General features: G+C 37.4%; 1 protein-coding gene across 3 annotated transcripts in view; it reads right to left on the bottom strand.

Annotated features, from left to right (window-relative positions):
* Positions 1 to 22,968, bottom strand: part of LOC117409060 (rho GTPase-activating protein 24) — a 222,074-nt gene that overhangs the window by 72,443 nt on the left and 126,663 nt on the right. For all 3 annotated transcript variants that reach the window (XM_034014613.3, XM_059018928.1, XM_034014611.3), the window contains one exon: positions 18,604 to 18,691. In XM_034014613.3, the coding sequence (XP_033870504.3) occupies positions 18,604 to 18,691 (88 nt within the window). The remainder of the gene's footprint in view (positions 1 to 18,603; positions 18,692 to 22,968) is intronic.

Consider the following 22,968-nt stretch of genomic DNA (forward strand, 5'->3'; position numbering starts at 1 on the left):
TGTCTATAATAAACCGTACCAACCTAATGTAAAAATGATAGCGAGCATCTGAAAATATGAATTGTATGCTACCGTCACACCGTGAATTCACTTCATTTATACACACTCTGATGCTCCGATAGCAGTTTATTTTTAGTGGGACACAAGACTTGATTATGGTTTGATTTGCAAAGAGCAAGGGCGGCCGCAGCAACAGCAATGGGTGTGCAGCTGCATTCCAAACAGAAGACTGATTAACATTTACAATAGATATTTATAGTGTAACAAGGCCGGGAGCTGTGATTGATTGTGAAACCAAAAAGTAGGAATGACTTGATACGGGGCGGTAATCTGGCCAATCGAAAGATTGATCTGTTAAAGGCTAAAGGCTATTTTTTTATTTTCTAATTTGCAGTTTCCTAGTCAGATGGCATTGCTAAGCAAATTACTTTTCCTTACTGGCCTATGACAATTCAGCCTACAACGCCTGCGATTCATTGTTTTCCTGCCAACCCCAGTAAGGATTACTGCCCATATTCTTTCCTTCCTCTTGTTTCAATACTCCTCATTGTGGTATGCAGCAGAAATGAATCTTGCTTGGTAGCTACGAGTTCCAGACATGAGGTAAACTTCTTTACTTAGTGTTTAAACATATTACAAACTTACTGGGGCCCGTCCATTTCATGTTATTCTTGATTTTAATCAGCTACAACCATTAATCATTTTGTAACATAGAATTAGGAATTGATGGCTGGTATATGGAAACATGACAGGGCGTGCCTATCTCTGTCCCTGAAACTCTGTTAAAGATTTGCCGTGCACAATATTTTAATAAATTCTGCAAACCTCATACTGACCTCATGACAGACATTCCACCTTGCACAAGCTTGCTGCCCCAAAAGTAAAATATGCTGGAGACTTTATCAAACATGAGAGACTTCCATGAGTACTGAAACAGTAGTTAATGATAATTAATAACATATACAATAGGATAAAACTAAATAAATATAAAATACATTCAAACAGTAGAGTATCAAGCCAGTGGTTTTGAAGCTGTGCAAGCAAGAATCCGCCAGGTTCGCTGTCCATGGTGCTGAACCATCCAGGTCACCAGTAAAGGACACTGCTGTGATCTCCCAGGACATGACCTCTCAGTCACGGAAGCTATCATTTTAATTTCTACACAAGGCTTGGATACAGGGTGTTCTATTCTTTTACGACCGATGTTGGGCAGTTTGTTTTTGATTATTTGAGATTATTTTGTTGGTCACAGTGGAGGTTGATTGTGTCGAAGACCATGATGTATTTTACATTTTTAATGCTCCTAAGCTAATGACAGTCATGGTGTTCATTGTTTATCATCAATGTATGAAAATAAACCTATCCTGAAACACACATAGACTAACATATAGTAGTGTTTGAAACTCACAAGTCAATGATGTGCCAACATTTTTCATTTCCAGGTACTGCAAAGAAAGGTATTGAATTCACAAGACTTAAAATGTCTTATTATTATAATGTGTCTTACTTTTATTTGTTTTTAATTTAACTGTAAGTGAAAGTACACAAAACTGAATACCACCAATAAAAAATCAAGAACAGGGATTTCAAAAACATGCCTCGAATTTGGAGACTTTTTGCAAATAGCATTTATCAGCTTAATGGTTAAAAGATTTTTGTTTTTTCACTTTCTTTTACTCTCTGCTGACTGATTGGTACAAAAGCATTGGCTTGTGGGTAATGTCTTGTCACCTAGCACTAAACACAAATCTTGGGTTAGTGAATGCGGGCCAGATAATGGCACAAATTCACTGAGTATTCTAACATTTTAGCAAGATGTCTAGAAGACTTAATGCACTTCAATAGGCTTCAACTTCAGGCTTCAGGCTTCAAAGCAAAAGCATGTCATTGAAATAAAGTTATAATTAGTGTTGCTGTGTTTGAGGAAGGCTTGTCTCTTGAGAAATCCAGACACCTCAGGGTGCTCAGGTCCCTTTGAGGGTCAGAATACAGCATATTCCAAATGATAACTTTTTCACAAAAATACCACTGAATAGTTTTATAATACATCCAGCAAGAAGACGCATAGCTTCCAATAGAAACTGAACAAACTTACTAAGCAGCTAAGTAGGTTTGCTTAAAGCCTTTCGGTTTCCAGTACTTCCAGAACACCGGAGACTACTACTTATCTTGTGTTCACGTAGCTGGCGGAGCAGTGTACAGCATGCATCGTGCTTCCCATGTGTGCTGTTATTTGATTTGAGCACTTGTCACGATGCCTCAACATATCAACATTTCAAAAGAGCACTTTTGGGCAATACCATAATAATCTGGTACAATTCACTTTCAGAAGGTATAACTAAATAAAAGTCAGATAAACACTGGATTTTTGCAGAACTACAAAAAGCCAGACAATTTCTAAAAAAAAAGAAAAAAAAGAAAAAGAGAACATAACATAGAAAACAGAGGCCCTAACTATAAATCAGTTGTTGTTGCACTTTTTATGTTTACAGTGGTATTAACTCTTAACCTTATTTCCATGGAAACCTGACCAAGAAATTAAAACGAAGTGATGGATTGCAAGACTTGTCAGTGTTTTCTCTGGAATGAATTATCAGCAGCATTCAATGGATACGGCTATAAAAGTAGTTACTTCCTTATTTAATTCAATCCAAGGCGGTGAATAACCTTTACCTTCAACAACTATGAACCTTTCAATATTTAAATTAATATGCCCAGGAGCAGGAAAAATTGGAACTATTTCTAATAGATGAATTGGGCTGTGCAATATGGCACAAAAAGTTATTAGTTAAAGCTTCATAATAGTACAATGCTAGAGACTTCCTTTCACCAGTTAACAGTGCAAGCAGTCAGAAAGCACTGCAGACCTTTTACTGGTGCCCAATAAGATGATACAGTGTATAGGGATTTTTAGACAGCTCCTCAGTTTTTTATGCAGGTCTCATTTCACAAACAAATCTTATTACATTAACTATCTCTTGCTCTGTGCCATATGCTGCTTTTATTATGTTAAATGCTACATTAAATATCACATTCTTGCTTATGTTTGGCTTGCTTGACACATGTTCTAGAATGTACTGAAATGGAGTTCTATTGCATGTTAGCGGTGACAGGAAACCACTTGAGGACTGTAAACCCAGAACCATAATGATACAGCTTTAGAAGAAAAAAAAACATTAAGGCCACATCCAAAACAAGAGGAGGGAGCTGATTTCAAGAATGTTTTTGTAGCTCTTGTCCAAATTAATAATTTAGAAATGCCCATTAAGTGCAGTATTAATTATGCATTTGGTTTAAGCAGTATGGTCTCATCTCTGTAAGCCACAGTGATATCCATATTGAGACAGTTATACAGCTATGGCCAAACGTTTTGCATCACCCTATAGAATTAACTAATTTTGCTTTATAAAGTCGAATGAAACCTGCTGAATAATGTTATGTTAACATACTGAATTACATACCACTTTGTAGTTTTCCATATACTTAACACAAAACTGACAAAAAATGAAAAATGTCTCATTTCGAAATCTAACATGAAATACTGTACTACTACTACTATTATTATGGCTTCCAGTAGACTTTTGCAATATAATTTTGTAGTTTCTTTGATTACATGACGTTAAATAAAAGATTTAAATTATGTTCATATAGTTTTTATTTTTTAAATTATGTCTCAATCCTAAAATTCTAGGTGATGCAAAACTTTTGGCCATAGCTGTACATGTCATTGTACTGGATTATAAAAGCAACTTTGCTTACAGTTTCTTTTTTTTATATAATCCTATGAATTGACCTACAATTAGATGATTACAAAGATTACAAAGCCATTAGAGAATGGTAAAAAGGTGCTTATCTTGACAAGTTTATCTTGGTCTCTTTTTGTTTCAGAAGACGGATGAACTCAGCAAGAGAAAATAGGTCTCACTTTAACATCTAAAAGCGACAGCCCAGTTGTGCAGGATCCCGAACAAACTTGTAAAATGTACAGATACCTGTTGGATTTACAGCCTTGTCTTTCTGTGTTTTTAGACAACTAAGTCCCATTGTTCAGTTTCCTTGTCACTTTCAGGTCAGGTATCAACGTCCTCCAAGCAAAAACAATATCAAACATTCCCAAACCTCTTCATTGTAACTCTGAAGCAGATCTGGATAGTTTTCCAACCTCAGTCTTCCACCCCACCCCCAACTCCCAGCTACAGCCACTACCTAAGGAGAGCCACACACACTTGTTTCCACACATGGCAAAGTAATAAATACCTGGCAGATCACATGTTGTCTGCTTACAGCTGATGGGTTTTGCAGAGCTGTGTGTTTCTATCTTTTTCGCTTACAGCTAGTCTACTGGTGGCTAAAGTTCTACTGTTAAAAACATTGCATTTAAACTGCATTACTATGTGTATGCTGTCAAACTTAGCATCAGCAAACTAAAATATATTCAGAAATGCTACTGATGTGACCCTCATCAGATGACAGATTATAAATTCAAATGATTTATCTGCAAATACTGTCACCATTGTGTAATGGTTTTCCCCTAAAGAGATCCCTATTGTTATGATGTGTATATAGTACCCCAACAGTAAAAGAAAAAAGAAAAAATCCTCCCAGTATCTCATAAAAATGTATTTCTTAAAAGCTGCATTTCTTAAAGGCTGCATTTGTATTACAGTGGCATTTTCTTCAAGACGAGAGAAATAATGAATTGCTCTACAAAGACTGATTGCTGCCACTAGCATAACAGGTAGCGTAAAAAGTATTGATCTGCTTCCATAACTATCTATCAAATTATTTATTGAATGCATTTCTTCTTTTAAAAATGACTCAGTGAATATCCTTGGGTTGTCACATGTAAAATGTATGCTGGTACATCAGGAACCAGAGTCAGTATAGATGTGGTTTGGAAAGATTCCTGGAGCGCTGACAGTTTGAATCACATGTTAGGAACCTGAATGAGTATTTCACTTGATTTTAAGCTAGTTTAGACCCTGAAAACTGGACTTCAGTTTGATATGCTGCGTAAACAATGTACTTGTAACTCTGTTCGGACAAATTTCAAAGAAACCAGGAAAACATGTATCTTATCATGAATTCTTAATATCAGAGTTTATGCCGCATTATTCTGCCTTCTACTGTACACTGGCATTGTACTGTATATTGTCATCATTGATGTAAAACTTATAAGAAACTAAGTTTAGTAGACACACTTTCTGGCTACTGCTTTTATCATTGTACTTTACTTGATTTTACTTATATTTGTTTTGAAACCACGTGTTTTAAAGTTATGAATATATTATCATTGGTACTGTATATGTACCATATCCACTGAACACACCTTATACGTACATTGTAAGACACATACAAACCCTAACAGTGGACTATAGTTTAACTAAGTGTACATTACTGTTTATTTAAAATAAATAAATAGGGTGTTTAATTGAAAGAAGCAACATTTTCTAAACGGCTGTAAAATCTGAAAGCATTAGTAAAATGAAATTTAAAGCAAATGAAGGTTGGGATAAATAACAAGTAATTGCTGTTTATTTGTTCAACAACAGTTAATAATTAACAAGAAAGCTGGCCACAATCTCTATAAATATATTATGACACAATAAACATCCTCAGTCAGAAGAAGATGATTATTACACCTCCATGAACTCAAAGCTCCTGTTTATATAACTGAGGAGCAACAGGGCTAAAAACAGAAAAAGGAAGCTACATGTATACAGCTGAGGGACTAATCTTTCCCTGTGATAATGACACATATCATCACTTAACACTTGCAAAATGAAATTAGTTTCCATTATGTGCTTAACGTCTGTGTTCTGTTGGATCGGGAGCTCAGTGCTTCTGTGCTGTGTGTTGAAAAGTCTCCACGTTTCTTTTAAACAAACTTGCCCACTTTGTGAATTATAATTCTACACAGTAGTAGGTACATTGCTGTAATCAATGCTTAAATCGTGTATGCTTGCTATCATATCTCTTTCATTGAGTTTCATAATGATGTTCTCCATACTGTATAGGATGTCCATTGTAGCCTTATCTGTTTGGAAAATAGATGTATTTGTTTGAATACGTTCTATCAAACTCATTCATCTTATTGTTAATGTCGTGTGATCCTGTTTTATGCCATTCTTAGCATGTCATTGTTAACTTTTCATTATTAAGCATGTATCATATTGAGTTTCAATGTGACTCATAACCTTTAATACTGATGCCTAAGAAAACAATGAATGACATGTATTAGGTAGAAGGTAAAAACCTTTCAAAATCTATAGTGCCTATCAATTGAAGTAAAAAAATAAGATGTTTGTGATGTATGTCCGTGCCAAAAGTAAACACCTGACACGTTTTTATTTATATCAGATCTAATGCAGGTAGATTCTTTTGACCTGTGACCTCTATAAAGATTCTATTATACACATTTACTCCAATAGGCCAAGGGCATGTGACCTATGAATAGTGACATTTTAATTTATGGTACCCATATGCTCTTGTTTTTATGAAAGGCTAAAGGTCAGCAGATAGACCTCTTAAGGCACTCAATAAAGTGGTGTTAAAAAAGGTCATTGAGTGTTTTACACACCACCTCATAAAATTAACTGGGGTAAAGAAAGGTAAAAGTGTGTCAAGATGGTATTAAAGTGCAGTAAAAATCATGAAGCATGAGGGGGGAAATGGCAAACAAGGTTGGGATAGACCTGAATACATTTTCAAAATTACTTCCTACCCAGATGCCATTAAGAGTCAAAATGTGTTCAAAGCTTTAGTGCCTAAGAGGGGATTTCTCCAAAAGGGCCATATAACCAGATTACCAGAAGCAGCTCTATTGATTGGTCTAAGTGGGCTTTTTTATTTAAGTGATTAAAATAGAAAACACAGCAGACTATATCAACAATATCAAACCCTTCTCAAAATGTCTTACTTGTAAACTCCTTCATGGTACTCAGGTCAGACTTGTTTTCTAAGTGCCTATGGTAAAGCACAGTTGTTTGTTTTCTACACCAGCATACATGTTTTCTATAATCATTTTACACAGTATGACGTGAATCAGCAAAACAAAACTCAACTATTACTTTACCCTTGGCTTCTCAATTTGACATGCCCAACCAACAGGTCACTCCCATTGTAAAGCCAACCATCTCTTACCTGCTGAACCCAAACAATAGATGTTTCCAATCTACTGAGCTCTGGAGAAGAGGCCCAGCCTGGCGGGTTTCTGCCTGGCCTTGCGAGTGCTTCACCAGTGGTTCAGAAGCACAATAAGGAGAACAATCCCCAGTCTTTACCAGGTGAGCCACTACAACGCATTTTTCATTTTAAAAGACCATATAACCCTGTGGCAGGGTGGAAGCCCTGCCAGTGTAATGTGTGGGTGTGTTGGGGAATATTAGGTTGGCAGGGAAGGGGTTAAATGCCAGAACACATGTGGGAATGTGGCTGCAACGGAATAATTGATGATTAATTAGGCTCCAGCCACAGGTATATAAAAAGGGCAAGAACAGCCTTCAGTTCTGCTGAAATGCTCTGTGAGGAAAGGCATGCAACTTGCATATGTATTTTAATTCACAATTTAATACAAGGAAATAATGTGTTTTGCAATACAGTCCTCCCAAACTCCATGCCATTAGACCCTAATTAGGCTATTGCATGTCTCTGACAGCATGGTGAGGGTCCTTTACCACGGCTCTGGAAAAGCTATACTAAATCTTTAATATTCTGTCAGTCAATAGCTGTGGCTTTGAAAAGCATTTCCCAGCAAGACTGACTGTGACCTTGCAAACAGTATCCTTGGCACATGTAAACGACACAGACATATCCATTTCAGACAGACATTGACCGTCATTTGGATTTACCAATATTAATCTAATGTCCAATGATGAGAAAGAAGAGGGCTCCTGGTATAGTTGTGTTACATGTTGTTATAATTCAAGGGTTATATTAAAACTGATGCATCGTATAGTGTTGGGCTGTGGGGTATTTCGTCAAAGGTGAGCCACCAGAAAAGACTGAGCCCTATTCACAAAGCATAAACTCATGCTATTAACTACACTGTTGTTGAAGTCTACAGTCCAGAGCAGTTTAATAAATGTCAAACTGTACTTTATCCATAAAAACTAATAAGTTATACCTTTGAGCCCATTATTTTTATTTCTCACATATTTTTAAATGGTGTAAATGTAACAGGGTGGATGCTGGGCATGAACAGACGACCCCGCACTCTGAAAACGAGCATCTTAAACACAATGCAAAAGAGCCAGGATTGTCTGCATTCGTGGTTATAGAGCTTTTAATCTCATCTCATCTCACCGACGGGACAGAATCCGTAACGACAGTGAATCACACAACACTGCCCGTTACATGAATACTTTAATGCCTTCTGCCATGTTGATATATTTGCATATAGTATATCCATCTAAAAACTATTAAAAAAGTAGTGATGAATGAACTGGATAAAATGTACTTTAGCTAAAACTAAAAATGTTTCCTCACTCATTAACTTTTACAATGCTCACTGACGGTTGTCGGGTCTATTAATGGATTTATCATTTTCTTATTTTTTTATTACTATACATTTAAGGCATTTAAGGGCTAAACTTGTGGTCTGCTGGCAAGACCCTCCATCAAAAGTAAACAAATCAGGGCTATTTTAACCAGAACACATAATAGCACATTAGTATTCAGTACCAGTGCAGTTGCCGCTATCCTACACTAGTGGGAGACTCTTACACTGAGATGGAAGCTCTGCAGTTTTTTTTGTTTTTTTATAAGGGCTTATTCTGCACCATTCTCTTTTTACCAGTAAATTTGAACAGACAGATTCCACAGAAATTAGGATAACTTATATGTATACTTGTTTGTGTATTATTTTATATGTAGATAGAAAACAATATATATAAAACTCATTCCTCCAGTATTAAAACTGTATTTGAATGGGCGGCTGGATAGACTCCTAGCCACAGAAGCTCAGGATCAAGTCCCAAAGCAATTTGAAAACAAAGGGTCTGGAATCTAAAAAACCCTTTGAGATGTTTACAAAAATGACAGCATAACATCATCTAACATTCACTTTGACAATCCACATTGAATCTGACACAAGAATGTATATATTTTTATTTGAAAGGGATGTAATACTTTTAAACATAGTAAAGCTTATGGGCTTTGTTGTTTGTAGAATGACGTTTCAGATGTAATTGGTCATCGTCTGTCCTTCCTCAAATTACACATAGCAATCTTTCACTCAGTCTTCCATTCCTCAGTTTGCAGCATAGAGAACCCAGGGTGTCCATTATCTTTGTTCTTTCAATATTCCACTGTATGTGGAATCCTTCAATTCATATGTAATTTATCTTAGCGCCAGAAGAGGGCCCTCTTATCACTGTCATGAAGGAGCCACACAGCAGAAGAACAGCCTCACTTTCTATACTCTGTATTTTTAATTAACTTTTTTTGTAAGAAACTTTTTATTATTTTTATTTCAAACCTTCATTTTTGTCCAAAGAAAGACAGCTTTTGTATGCCGTTGCTGGGTATTCTCTTCAAGTATGTTGTTATCGTGATTTATTCCACTAAAGATGTAATAATGTATATTGAACATACTGTAAATTATATACAGTAACACCTATTGCATATAGTAAGACATTCCTTCTTTTATATAAGGTTAACATGTCTGATAATTCAAGACATTATTATGCTTTTTACAGTACTGTACTTGGAATTACAGACTGTGTGCAGGCTTTTCTCCTGTATGACTGTTAGGACTGAATGAAATAATAAACTAGGGTCTGGAACGTACAGTATTAAAAACTTCAAAAGCTTTTTAGTTAATTAAGCTTGCATTAAATGCTTAATATGGCCACAGCATTATCTCATTAAATTAACTGCTTAATATGTCCAACATTCAATGAAGGAAACGTTTAGCTCATCGCATGAATGTGTTGCATATAAATGGTACTGCTGTGCTCTCCATTTACTTTCAAAGCACGGTCTGAATTTGCCTCCCTGAAACCGTTCCACATGAGTGTGTGCAGGTGTGCATAAAGCAGAGTCAAGGGCAGGTTGGTTTGAAGACAGCTCCCCAGTGCTATGAATGTCTATCTGGCAACACACACTGATTGTTATTGGTGTACAGACATTGCTTCAAACTGCAGAACTGTTCAATATTGTCAGGCTTCAATTTTTCACAATTTACTATTCAAAACTGTTGCAAAAATACTTTTTTTCAGGGCCCTTTGGCAAGTTTCCCTCATAAATGTACTGTCTGTAGCTGGCTGAATGGACCAGAGCCAGTAAACTGTAACAGCAAGCCTTATTGTATTATGAAAGTTAATTAGGAAGTAGCATAATAACCTTAGGGAGCAGGAAGAGAACCATGAGCAAGCTGCATAAATAGGGTTTCACAAGACAAATGATGTTATGCAGTCTGTGCCACAGTACCTCACCTTTTGTCCTTGGGATCTCCACCTGCCAGCTCTGATGCCTAGATGCTAAAGTGTGGCGTGTTCTCTAAATTTGGGGGGAAAACGTCTGTATGACGCCTTACTGCATGCCGATCTTGATATTCGCAATTAACAAGCAATTTGGGTAAGAGTAAATTCACATGACACTTAGGGAAAACTTGATGGATAGTGTACTTTATTTCCTGCAATGAGCTGAACATGCCCAACAATTACAATCAGAGCTTGTTGATAGACTCTGATGAGCACTAATTATGGACATCCGAATTCTACCTTAGGTAAAGTAGTACAAGATTAGTTCTAATACGGATCTGTGAAACTGGCCGATAAATAGTGCTAATCAAATCTATTTTCGTACCTCTTATCAGCACTACAAGTATTATAACTGACCCCCACTTTCTTCTGTTGAATATCATTTGTTTCCATGCTTGTGCTGTATTCTATATAATTTGGAATATCCAGATTTTTCAAACATAACACTATAAAGAAAAGTGTCTACTGCTTCATGGGAACTAATCTCTTCAGGTGTTGTTGCAATCAGACCCTCTACAGCAAAGGTACCAGGGTGCAGCCCTTCCATAGCACAATATCTATAGCAAAAACAATAAAGATGGATAAGTAATGTTCATAATGCTAATAAAAGATAAGGTGTTATCCCCATCTGTCCTCCAGATCACCTCTATTATTATTATACTACTGTATTTGTATTAATTAAAAGCACAGGGTAAATGTTACTACAACTAGTATACTCTGTTAAGAATACTTAGAATTTAACTTTAAAGGAACCTTAATGTCAGGAAAGACTCGACTCTGAATCAAGGCGTGTTACCGTATATTCACAAAATGAGCCTCCTATGCACTGTCCCGTTCAAGGACATTACAGAAATGTCAAACATTTCAGCTGCACGTTCCTCTCATCCTATCTCCCTACAGCACAGATACCTGGCCCTGCTCCAGCCTCTATTGCTGAAGTCTAAGACAATAACTTGCTCTATGCTCTGTTGGCCAGGTCCTGCCAAATGGTAGCAGATGGTGTCTTCCCCACAGACTCTGCACTCACTGCACTGCAGTTGGCGTGCTGGAACGATATCTCTGGCAGGATAGAATTTCTGCCTGTTTTTTTCTTTTTTTTTTTTCAGCCCCCCCGACATGCATGCCATTACAGAACATCAGTCACATTTTCCGTACTGACAAATGGGTGCCGTGGAACAGCAGACTCAGTTTTGGCACAGTGAGCTGTAAATAAGACGACAGGAAAGACGCTGTGTTCTGCCGTGCTGTCTAGCAAAGGTCAGTTACTGTCTGCTGTTCTTACTTATTATGTAGTGTAATCCTCCACAACCAAACTGATAAGCTCAGTTCTGACTCTGGATACATACACTGCTGTGTAAAAGTCTTAGACATGTTGCATTTTTCTACTCTGATGCATTATGAGCATCAACAATTTACTCAAAGCCTCCACTAGTGTTTTCTACTATTATAACAACCTTGACTTGCATAAAGAAGGAAAAACATTGAGTGAAATAGCTTGCATCACTCGATTTTCAAGGTATAGTATCCGAAGCATAATCAACAAGTACAGAGAAACATCATCTGTAATTGACAAACCCAGGACTGGAAGACCCAAGAAATTGTCTGACAAGGATGAACAATACTTGAAGATAATATCCTTAAGTAATAGAAAGAAGACAAGCATTGAATTGACAGAACTGGCAGAAGGCACAGGTGTCATTGTCCATCCATCAACAGTCCAAAGCACCTTTGACCATTGTTCCATAGTCCAATTTCTGTGTTCTTATATCTGGGGCATATTTTGGCCTTTTAGTCTTGTTCCCCTTTCTTAACAGAGGTATTCTTACTGCAACACATCCTTCAAGTCCTGATTTCAAGAGTGACATTCGTACTGTTGATTTGATGGACAACGACACCTGTGCCTTCTGCCAGTTCTGTTGTCAATTCAACGCTTTCTATTCCTTAAGGATATTATCTTCAAGTATTGCTCTATGAAAGGCGCTATATAAAATAATTGATTGATTGATTGATTGATTGATTGAGTGTTGACATGGAGAGCAGGGGGTCATATGGTACTTGCCTTGCCTTGGGCATTACCCAGATGCTCACTTCTAGTCCATCCAGCTGTGAATGGGGTTCCGGATTTAAAAAATAGAGCACAGATGACATGATGACACATGCCACAACACTCCCTCTTAGTACTGAGGTCACAGGAATGGTCCACGTTTACAATGCAAGCTCTATGCAGCCTTGGGATAGAAAATGTATGGACTTTGACTTCAGCCATTTTCACATGTTAGTCATGAAGTCACAAAAGTATCACTTGCACATTAAATGAAACATGCTGTATGAAATGAAATGTGGAAATAGGCTAGCAAATATATTTTAGCGACAGCTGGTCTGCAAGTATGAGTCTTTCCTGTAATATTCAGGTCATCTTGTTTACTAATAAACACACATTACAATGGATGATAAGAGGGTACAGTTGTACAGAGCAGGTGCTTAATTGTCCATGCAGACACTGATTAATGCATTGTTCAGATATTCCTATGAAACTCTAGGCTAATGTCTTATATGCTGACATTCTGCACTGCTACAGCAATAAATCTGCAACTCCCTGGCACCCACCTTTCAATATTCTATAAGAGACTAATTAAAAGTAGTGAGACAGTGAGGGTGACAGGCTAGGAATGCTACATTGGAACTGACTACTACTTGCGAAGCTCTTTTTGGTGACATAGTATCCAGCAATAGATCATATAGTGCACTTGTTCTTAGAATGATCTCTTAATTTCGTATCCTACAGTGACGTAAGGGCATGGTTTGATGTATGACATCATGAGGGTTCAATGACAGAAGATTTAAAATGTTTTGAGGCTCAATATTTGGGCCTCAATGCTTGTGGACAATCCTTTGTGAGAACAGGCTGATTGAGGTAACAACCACGACTCACCCTGGAGTAACATCAGAGCAGGTGCTGGGAAGCACACTTTCCTTGTTGCTAGTAAATGATTAGCAGCGACCTTGTGTGGACAGAGTGCTTTTTGACTTATGCTGTGTTGCTGACCTCTTCTCTCTGCCGCCTGGCCTGCCCTGCTCCTCAAGAATTTGTATTCACTGCCTCACCACAATTAAGCCTTAATTGAAGGTGACAATTAACAGCTTCTACAACTGGCACAGTCTATTTCTCCAAATATGTACACTTCCAGAAGGATTTTAATCATAGCAGGTACAATGAAACTCTGAAACTCTTCTCCTGTACATGTATGTCCCTCGAGGAACTACACACTAATCAAAAAAAAGCAAAGTGTATTGACTGAGTGGACACGTTTATCTGGTACTGTCCTGCCTATCTAGTGGGCTTTGCAACTCAAATAAGAAACACAAATTAATAATATAAGCTTTTAAAAAATCTACTATAAAAAAAAAGGTAAAACCTAAAATGTATGTTGTTTTGTTAAATTTACAGTATACATTTTAAGGTAATTTATTTTAGAAAAGATACTTAAAGTGTATATACGGACCTTTTATTTTATTGTGTTACATGTTCCCAAGTGTTGCTACAACTGTTTATGTAAGATGTGTGTGTTGTTTTAATTTTTTTAATTTTTTAATTTTTTTACATTTTGACCACATTTTTAAACTTTAAATTGCATTCCCTGCCTCAAGATGGCTTCCCATGTACCCGCATGGACCTTTCAGAATTACATTTCCCATCAGCCTCCTGCTCACTGGTAAATCCATCACAGTTACATACCTTGAGGCAGGGAATGCAATTTGAAAGTTTAAAAAAGTGGTCAAAATGAAAAAAATAAATAATTAAAACAACACACACACCTTAGGTAAACAGTTGTAGCAACACATGGGAACATGTAACTCAATAAAATAAAAAGGTCCTTATGTACCCTTTAAGGTAAGTAGTGAAATTAAGTTACAAAGCTTAAAATCAATCTTGCTCTAAAGACTGGGAAGCTACAGGACTGGTAATAACAACAGGCCACTTGAGGCTTTTTGAGGAGGCTCCTGTGATTAAGGCTACAGATCACTCAGATGAAGAGACGCCATCTGATTAGATTCCTAGCGGTTCTGGATAGAAGTTTTTTTTGCAGAAAATGGAAATAGTGAAGTGCTGTGACCTGAAAACTGGAAACAGCAGGTCTCTGAGGGGTGCCACAGCGGAAACCTACTACAGTATAAGGGGCAACTATCTCTGCAGACAAAAGGGTACTTTTCAAGATATCTTTATAATATTTATATTTGATTTTATAGCTCTACCGTGTAAGTTACCACTTTTTATATAACAATGTCCTCACATTGAGAAACACATGTCAATGTTGGCAATTTCCAATTACTTACCCTTCTAGTATCTCATTTCAAAATAATTACCTAACAGGCCTAAATAGCACTGGTTCTGTAATGTCTTTATCTTAGTTTAGCACTTTGACATTAATTATTGAATGGAACAGCCTTGTATCATGATACAGCACGTGGAGCAAGAAAAAGGAGAAGCATTTCTTCATGGACCAACACACTACACAGTGGCTATGCTGCTAGTACAATATAACAATCTGTTTTGACCTCTTTTGATAATGACACGTTGGGCTGCACATGAATCGTGATTAGGGCAGCAGTGTGGAGTAGTGGTTAGGGCTCTGGACTCTTGACCGGAGGGTTGTGGGTTCAATCCCCAGTGGAGGACACTGCTGTTGTACCCTTGAGCAAGGTACTTTACCTAGATTGCTCCAGTAAAAAAAAAAACCCAACTGTATAAATGGGTAATTGTATGTAAAAATAATGTGATATCTGTATAATGTGAAATAATGTATAATGTGATATCTTGTAACAATTGTAAGTCGCCCTGGATAAGGGCGTCTGCTAAGAAATAAATAATAATAATAATAATAATAATTATCCTGTACTGTATGTTCCAAAATATCCTAATTGAATACAACAGATTTTTTATGATCAAAATGAGCTTCATCCAAGCTTGCATCATCCATTAATTACAGATATGCCCTTGATACCCTGCAATCTAAAAAAAGGGCAATTACGAATCCGCAGGATGTCACAGTACTTGCATATCATTCAATTGCCAGACCATTCTCCCTGTGTGGAGAGGGCCGACATGTGAATGAGAAGCAACAGCGAGTTTCACTGAGGCAGAAGATAATGATAATCACATAGTTCTATGTTTCAAAATCGTTCTCTCTGTCAAAAATGGAATTCATTTTAAGAATGTATAAGCTGTTCATAAATAATAATGAACCTGTTACAGCCCAAAAAATTACAGTCTTATATATTTGTGGTTGAATTACAGTATATTTTCCATGCCGCAGGGCATATTCAGATGCGTGTTTTTAGTACGATCTTTAGAGTGTTAAACTGACAAATAAAATACTTTGATTGAAAAGAAACATGTTTTTACCCTCACACTGCTTAGTCTGTCATCCATTCTTTAACACAGTTAATTAAAGAAGAAGACTGCCAATCCTAAATTATTGATAAGGTGGTCAACAAACAAGAAAGGGCCCTACGCACAGTTATGTAGTAAAACAGAACTTAAATTAACCACTTTATTGACTAGGCTTTGTCAGTTTGAATTCTAGGTTAGAACTTGACAATGTTTCCTTTAAACTGCAACTTGCACCACAATCGTTTTTAAATAGCTTGAAAGTTTGAAAAAAAAAAAAATCAGCAGTTTACTTTTCTCAAGGTGGTTTGAGCTAAAGACACACATGTAAACCTGCCACCTCGTCAAGGCGAAGTGAAGAATTTTCTGGGTGGATGCTAACAGCACTTTCTTTAAACAGCCATAAACACAGCTGGGCAAGGTTAATCAAAGCATGCTGTTTACAAAAGCAAATGGAGGAACAGTTTAAAAGGTGCAACTTGTTCTTATCCAGTCTAAAAACTCTATTTTGTTTCCTAATAGGCTAGTTATAAGTCTCCCAAGCTAATCCTCTATCTTTTCCGAGTATGTTGCTATCAGCACTGTACATACAGGATTATCTGCCTACAGGAGTGGCTGAGCAACTTAATGTATGAGAGTATTTTATATCAAGTATGTGGAGCCCTTTCTACCCAAAAGTAACTGAGTAAACAGTAGGCCTGATCAAAGCTCGTTAACCTATAGGTTGGACAAAACCCTTCACATGGCTGAATAATGTGTTATTCAAATAGGCAACACTCTAGATCTCACAGGCTGGTAGTGTGCTTGGTTGGCAGGTAGCTCTGTATCCAACTGTACGTTTCACAACGAACAGTCTTTATGGGTCATTCTAGGAAAAAGACTTCGCTGCAGATTCCCAACGCTGAAGGAATTGAAGGCGACAAGCATTGAGGAATTTTAATATATTGCTCTATTTCAAAGAAAGGTAGGGAAATAATGAAATACTTAACATTAAATGATTTAGAAACGGCTCAAAATGTGAACAAGAGTCATACGCAGACAGAAATGTAGTTTAGAAAACAGAAGTTCAATGGAGATTCTGTGTGGGCAGATCACGGCTGTTTGCCTTGTCATTGCTGGCTCCGCTTTCACCTTTCACCAAAATAAATCACCTTTCAGTCAACCTTTGAGCTGTTATCAACTGTTCATCATTGAATCATAGTTGTGCTGACAGCGAATATTACTCTAGTAGTTAAAACAGCAGCTTAACAAATTTAATAACCAACATATATTTTGGCAATATTCTCAAAGGCAAATACAGAACATCCAATTCTGAAAAGAAAGGTTTTATTATTGTTCAGAATTTGTTGAGAGCCTCAGTAGTTGGCCAAGTCTCGCTCAGTAATGCGTGGCTCATTTGATTTCATGGGAGAGCTGTCTACACCTTAGACACAGTTACAGGTTCCACACGGAGCAGGAAGAGGGCCAAAAAACAGAGAAGCTGAGTGCATTGACCTCAGAGACAGCGAATGAAGATGGCTGAGAAGACAAGGCTTTAATCACAGAGGGCATGGAAAAGAAATGTTCCCAATTGGGGGGGGGGGGGGGGATGTGGGAATCACAATCACAGGGAAGCAAGTAAAGAGCTAATGGGCAACTGCAGTGGTTATTTTGGACAGAAAATCAGATATGCTTTAGACAAGATAATGACGTATAAGAGAGAATTTTCTGAGGGGGAATTAAAAAAATGTTTTCCTCAGACAGAACAGTCATTGATCATTCTGAATGCTTTGTGAGGTAAACCTTATGGGAAACAGCAAGAGCAATGAAGATAGATAGGTCAGCAGCACATCAATGCACTGAATTGTGGACAGAATAGACTGATGTTAAATAAAGGGTAATGTATACGGGCAAAGAAGCACAGCTGTGTTATCTGTACTGTGTCACCCTGATATACAATAGGACACAACTGAGCATGTCCATTTCCACCATCCTGGGCCTGGCTATACTAGGTCAGTTCTTCTACCAGTGGGTTGTGTTTTCTCATCTCCACCATGCAGCATTAGACTAGCAGTCAATGAATTAGCCTCATCCTCTGTTATCAACAGAAGTCACCTAATATGGATGCAGAATTGATTATGCAGTAAGTGACTGAAACTTGTTTTAGACCAGTGGTACTTACTTGTGGCTCTTCCAGTCCAGCACATGTCCTAAATGATGTATTTGAATAGTCCTGAGCAGGTGAATGAGTACCACTGCTTTAGATAAATGTTAAATCAATGACAGGTCCAAGGGGTAAAGAAACATTTTTCAACATATTACATAACATAAATTCCAGAAATGGAAAAACAACTGAGCGTATCTGAGTAACCTCTTTACACTTAATCTGCATCGATTAACGTTTGGTCATGGATTCCACTGTGGCCAGCTGAACTTACTTCCACAGCTGTCTTTATTTTGAATTCCTTTCTTTGGTCTAACATTCCAAGCATTACTCATCTTGGGGGGAAAAAAAAAAATCTTTTTTCCCCTTTGTGCTTATCTTTTGTTATAACCAAGGAAGCTTTGCTCTACTATTTAAGGAATGCTTCAGGAAGGGTCTTTTTAAACACATTTGTGAATGACACAGTAATTGACAGCTTACTTTCTCATGACTCATGGCTTATCTTCAAGTCAAACATATGGTGCCAGTACTGCACTCACAATCAGCTACAGAAAACCTTAAGTCTGAATAAAACAAAATGTTCCTACCTGGGGCAACCTCGAAAAGAAATTTTCCAGGTTCCTCGCCATTGATTGGATGTTCAGTGACTCTGTTTCCGGGTAGGAAAATGGTTCCCTGAAAAGAGAAACATAAGAATCACATGGACTAAATAAATCAGTCACTAAAGCTATGTTGACTGACAGTAAAATCAATAATGTTGCTGTTGTACAGTATATGACATGTAATGCTTTTAAGTAGGTACCGTAATACTGCAATCAATCTCACAGTCTTTTATGCTTTAGTAACACTGAAAATACTAGCTGACGTGCTGTACAGTTTTTGGTTCCTTTTTTCAATTGAAACAGATGAAATTCTGCTTGGCTGGCAATTGTTTGCGACAGAGTAAAAAGGATGTTATCTAAAGAAACATTGGTTGTTCTTAAAAATCAAATCCTTAAATAATGAAGTGTTAAAAAATTTCATAAGAAGGTGAAAACAGTTTGTATATAAGTAACTAAGTCAAAGCCATGCATCCTCAGCAAATTCCCTGGTTTCTCTTTATGACCAAGGCAGAGTACAAAGACTATTCTCTTTGATCTTGTCCTTTAACACTGCCTGAGCAGTCTGTCTGGAGCCAGTGGGATATTAACTGCCCATAGGCATTTCAGATCCTTGGATACATTACATGTGATATGCCTTTTTAAGTCATTGACCTGCAATTTATAGTCTAGGCAGCATTAATAGGAAGCAGTGGTGGCTGGGAGGAAAGAACCAGTAATGTAAAAATAGGCAAACATGCTTCATGTCTGGGCAGACCAAACTCTAGGTAAGAAGTATGTCCAAGCAATCCATGGTCTCTCTTTCTGAGGCCGTGACTAACCAGAGCTAATTATTATGAATCGTGTGGTTGTTCTGTCACATGATCAATTACGGTTGAGATCAAACTTATTTCACTTGTGAGCCAAGCTGGATTTACTGAACCGAGAAAAAAGGCTACGGCATAACCCTCAGTGGCATCATGTCAACCCTTGATTAATTAATTATTTAATTAAAACGAGCTATCATCAATAGAAAGAGCCATCCATGGTCATTGTTTCTGCTTGCAATCAAACTACTGTATGAAACTTAAAAAAGTCTTACATGCAAACACTTTCCTTCCTTGGTCATTTGAAATTGTCCTTGACCTTTAATAGTTCACAGTTGACAACACAAAGTGAAGTCGCAAGTGTGTTCTTCAGTGTTTACAGCCTATTCATGTTTGCAAGACCCCAAAACTACATCTAGCAAGAACACTAATAATAATGAAGCACGACCACAAGGACTCCGAAGAGGAAACCATACCTGTAGCACACAGAAGACAAATTGCCAGAGCGTTTATGACCGTAGCACGTGGGTATACTTTAATTACAAACACAAAAAGTGTGTGATGTGGGTTGTTGTATTCTTTGACTCACCTTCACAACATATGATGCTAATTTCAGACTGGTAAAGTCTGTATACAAGTATTTATTTTTCTTTCACTAAAGACAGGGAGAGGAAAATTTAACAGAACTCATTCATTTCATACTACTGCAGGAACAGAGTAAAGAAGAACAGAGTAAAAAGATCTTAATAGAGATTTGGTACTGCTAGAGGGAGATCTTCAGATTGCCTCCACATTGAGAGAGAGCGGGCTGAATGGTGAACGGTACCGTAAGCAATCAGGGGGTAAAATACATGTATTATTTATGTTGTCTTTGTTGTTAACAACTGTAAACTGTAAAGTTCAGACAGGACAGCAGCTATCTGCTTAGCTATATACAGTTCACCAATCATCCTTAAGAACATCTATTATTCAGCCAGGATGGTGGCTAAGCTATATGTAATATAAGTTATATGTAAGTCCTTTCAACTTACTGCATTCTAACTATGCCTGCATGAGAAATTAAACTTGCTGTCATGGTATCAGTGCTGTACGTTTTTTGTCCTCTATCACTCTGGCTGGGGTATCTCTTGCTCCATTCACCACTTGTCAGTAGGATAAACTGGCTGGACAATGAGGGAGCTTCAGCAGGTATTGTGTCTGTGTGTGAACTCACAGTTCGATGTTATTATTAGCTACTGCTGATAGAGATGTTATATGAATCGTGAGTGGATTAAATAGTACCACACATTATATGTTACAAATAGAGTTGCAAATAGTATATTGAAATGTACCATATACCACAATTGACAACTTGAACATTTGAGAAGCAGAGAAAAAAATAAAACACAATACACAATTCACAGCAAAAACAAAACAAAACAAAAAAAACTGTAAGATGTTAAGAATATAGAAGGTTGTTTAAATGTACTAATTGGTGCCCAATACATTGCTTACAAATATTGTATATTTTGTACCAGTAATCTTTAAATGAGATATATCAAAGGGAGCTTTTGTTTTGGCGGTATGTTGAGTAGTGTATGAAACCTCAAGCCTTCCCCTTTGTCAGATTCAAAGTGTAAACTATACAGTAGTGCATATGGTTGATTTTTATTGAGGGTATTTTCTTACCCTTGTTAATGAGATATTTCCTGCCAGTGGGATTTCTCCAGGTTTCAATCTAATGAATTGTTTAAGATGTCACATCTTTACTGTCAGTATATTAACCTTTACCATCAGTATAGTTATTAATATTCCTTTAAAAAACAACCACCAGTAAATCAAAAGTTCTAACAGGCGTGATGCTTGCAAGTTACATTCACAGTATGCAATGCACCATCTCTGCTGGACAACTCACAGTGCTAACCAAAGCCAGCTGCTTGCTTGCTTTCCTGCCTGTCTACCACGCTGGAAATCTGAACGGAAAATTTTAGTTATCTGTTTCGATAACTGTGACTAATTAGTACCAGTACAGTTTCATATAATGCACAGTGCATTAATTTCAATCTTCCTGTATATCCCCTAAAGCAGGAACTGATTAATTGATTTCGTGATAACTGTTTCATATTGCAATTTAGAGAAGAAAAAAAATGGTTAGTTCATGTTAGAATGGGGGTGTCCAATTAATTTTAAAATATAGTACAATAAAATGTAAAAACAAAACAAAACATGCAAGTTGGTTTGCTTTGGCAAGAGATACCCAAAAGGGCTCACAAGCAGAAGTGTCAGTCCTATTTAAGTAAAAACTACTGTCAGTCACCCACCGGACATAGCAAAAAACATTATACAGAATCCTTACCATGTGGCAAATCAGTTGGCTGTTTTTCTCACAATGTCCAGGTTTCAGTGGTTTCATTCATACTGAGACCATCAAAACAAAGAAAATAAGGCCCTCTGACTTCAGCTGCTGCAGAAATGGATATTTGAAACACAAGGGAGGTGCTAGGGTCTGTGAAGGGGTCAGAGGAACCCATACATTTAGACTCACTTCATGCAGGTCTTTACCAGAGTACGTAAAGTAGGCCACAAGTAACTTCTTTCACAACTCTCCCCCTCTGTCTCTCTCTTTTTCTCTCACTGTCTCTCTCTTCATTGTTTTTATAAATGTGAAAGCTTTTGCTGTAGTGCTTTTCTGGTTTCTATGGAGATGAAAAGATTGTTTTGCATTGGGACTAACCAGGCGTGAAAAGTGTGCCAGATGTGACCCGAGTGAGATCGAACAGTGGAGAGCTCAGTGACACCCTGTGGCAATGTGATCCACCCCTGTGTGCATTTCTGTGTTGTATGTTGCGTGTGTTAATGTTGGTGTATAGAGATGGTACACGGGATATAAACGGGTCTGTGTTTCACGTGTATTTAAAAATGTAGATTTGTATTTAGGCACGAGGATGGCACAAATCACTTCACGTGCTGGTTAAAATTTAATGTGTGGTCACGGGAGTACACTTAATTAATTCACGTGCAGTTGTACCGAGATTCCAATTGAATGATTGACTAGCAATCGAGTCTCGGTACAACTGCATAAAAGCAGCATGTTTTCATTCACTCGGGGTTGGGTGTTCGAGAGTGGAGAACGGGAGAGAGAGAAAGGAGAAATACAGTTAAGGAAAATAACAATTGCTACAGCGTGCTGGAAGTGCCAGCACGGTACTTGTTTAACGTTCATCCACTTGTTTTGTGTGTTAGTACGTTTTGTTTGTCTTTTTATTTTGGCGTGAAGTGCCGTGTCCTGTTTTTGAGTTCTGTTTAAACCTTTTATTTTGTTAATAAACGCTGAGTGCTACCATTTGCACTCAGCTACTCATCACCACTGTCTGTCTGTGTGTTTCTTCCGGGTCTGACGTGTCACCACTCAGCCAGCCTTGTGACACACCCTTGCTGCCCTCTCTGTCTGATTAGAGATGATTTCTGCCCACTGCCTCTCACAGCAAGGCAACCTGAGCTGGATAAGATTATTATTATTATTATTATTATTATTATTATTATTACTTGTGTTCATTCTTTTCTGATC

Source organism: Acipenser ruthenus, chromosome 1, assembly GCF_902713425.1.
Source record: "Acipenser ruthenus chromosome 1, fAciRut3.2 maternal haplotype, whole genome shotgun sequence".
NCBI lineage: Eukaryota > Metazoa > Chordata > Actinopteri > Acipenseriformes > Acipenseridae > Acipenser > Acipenser ruthenus.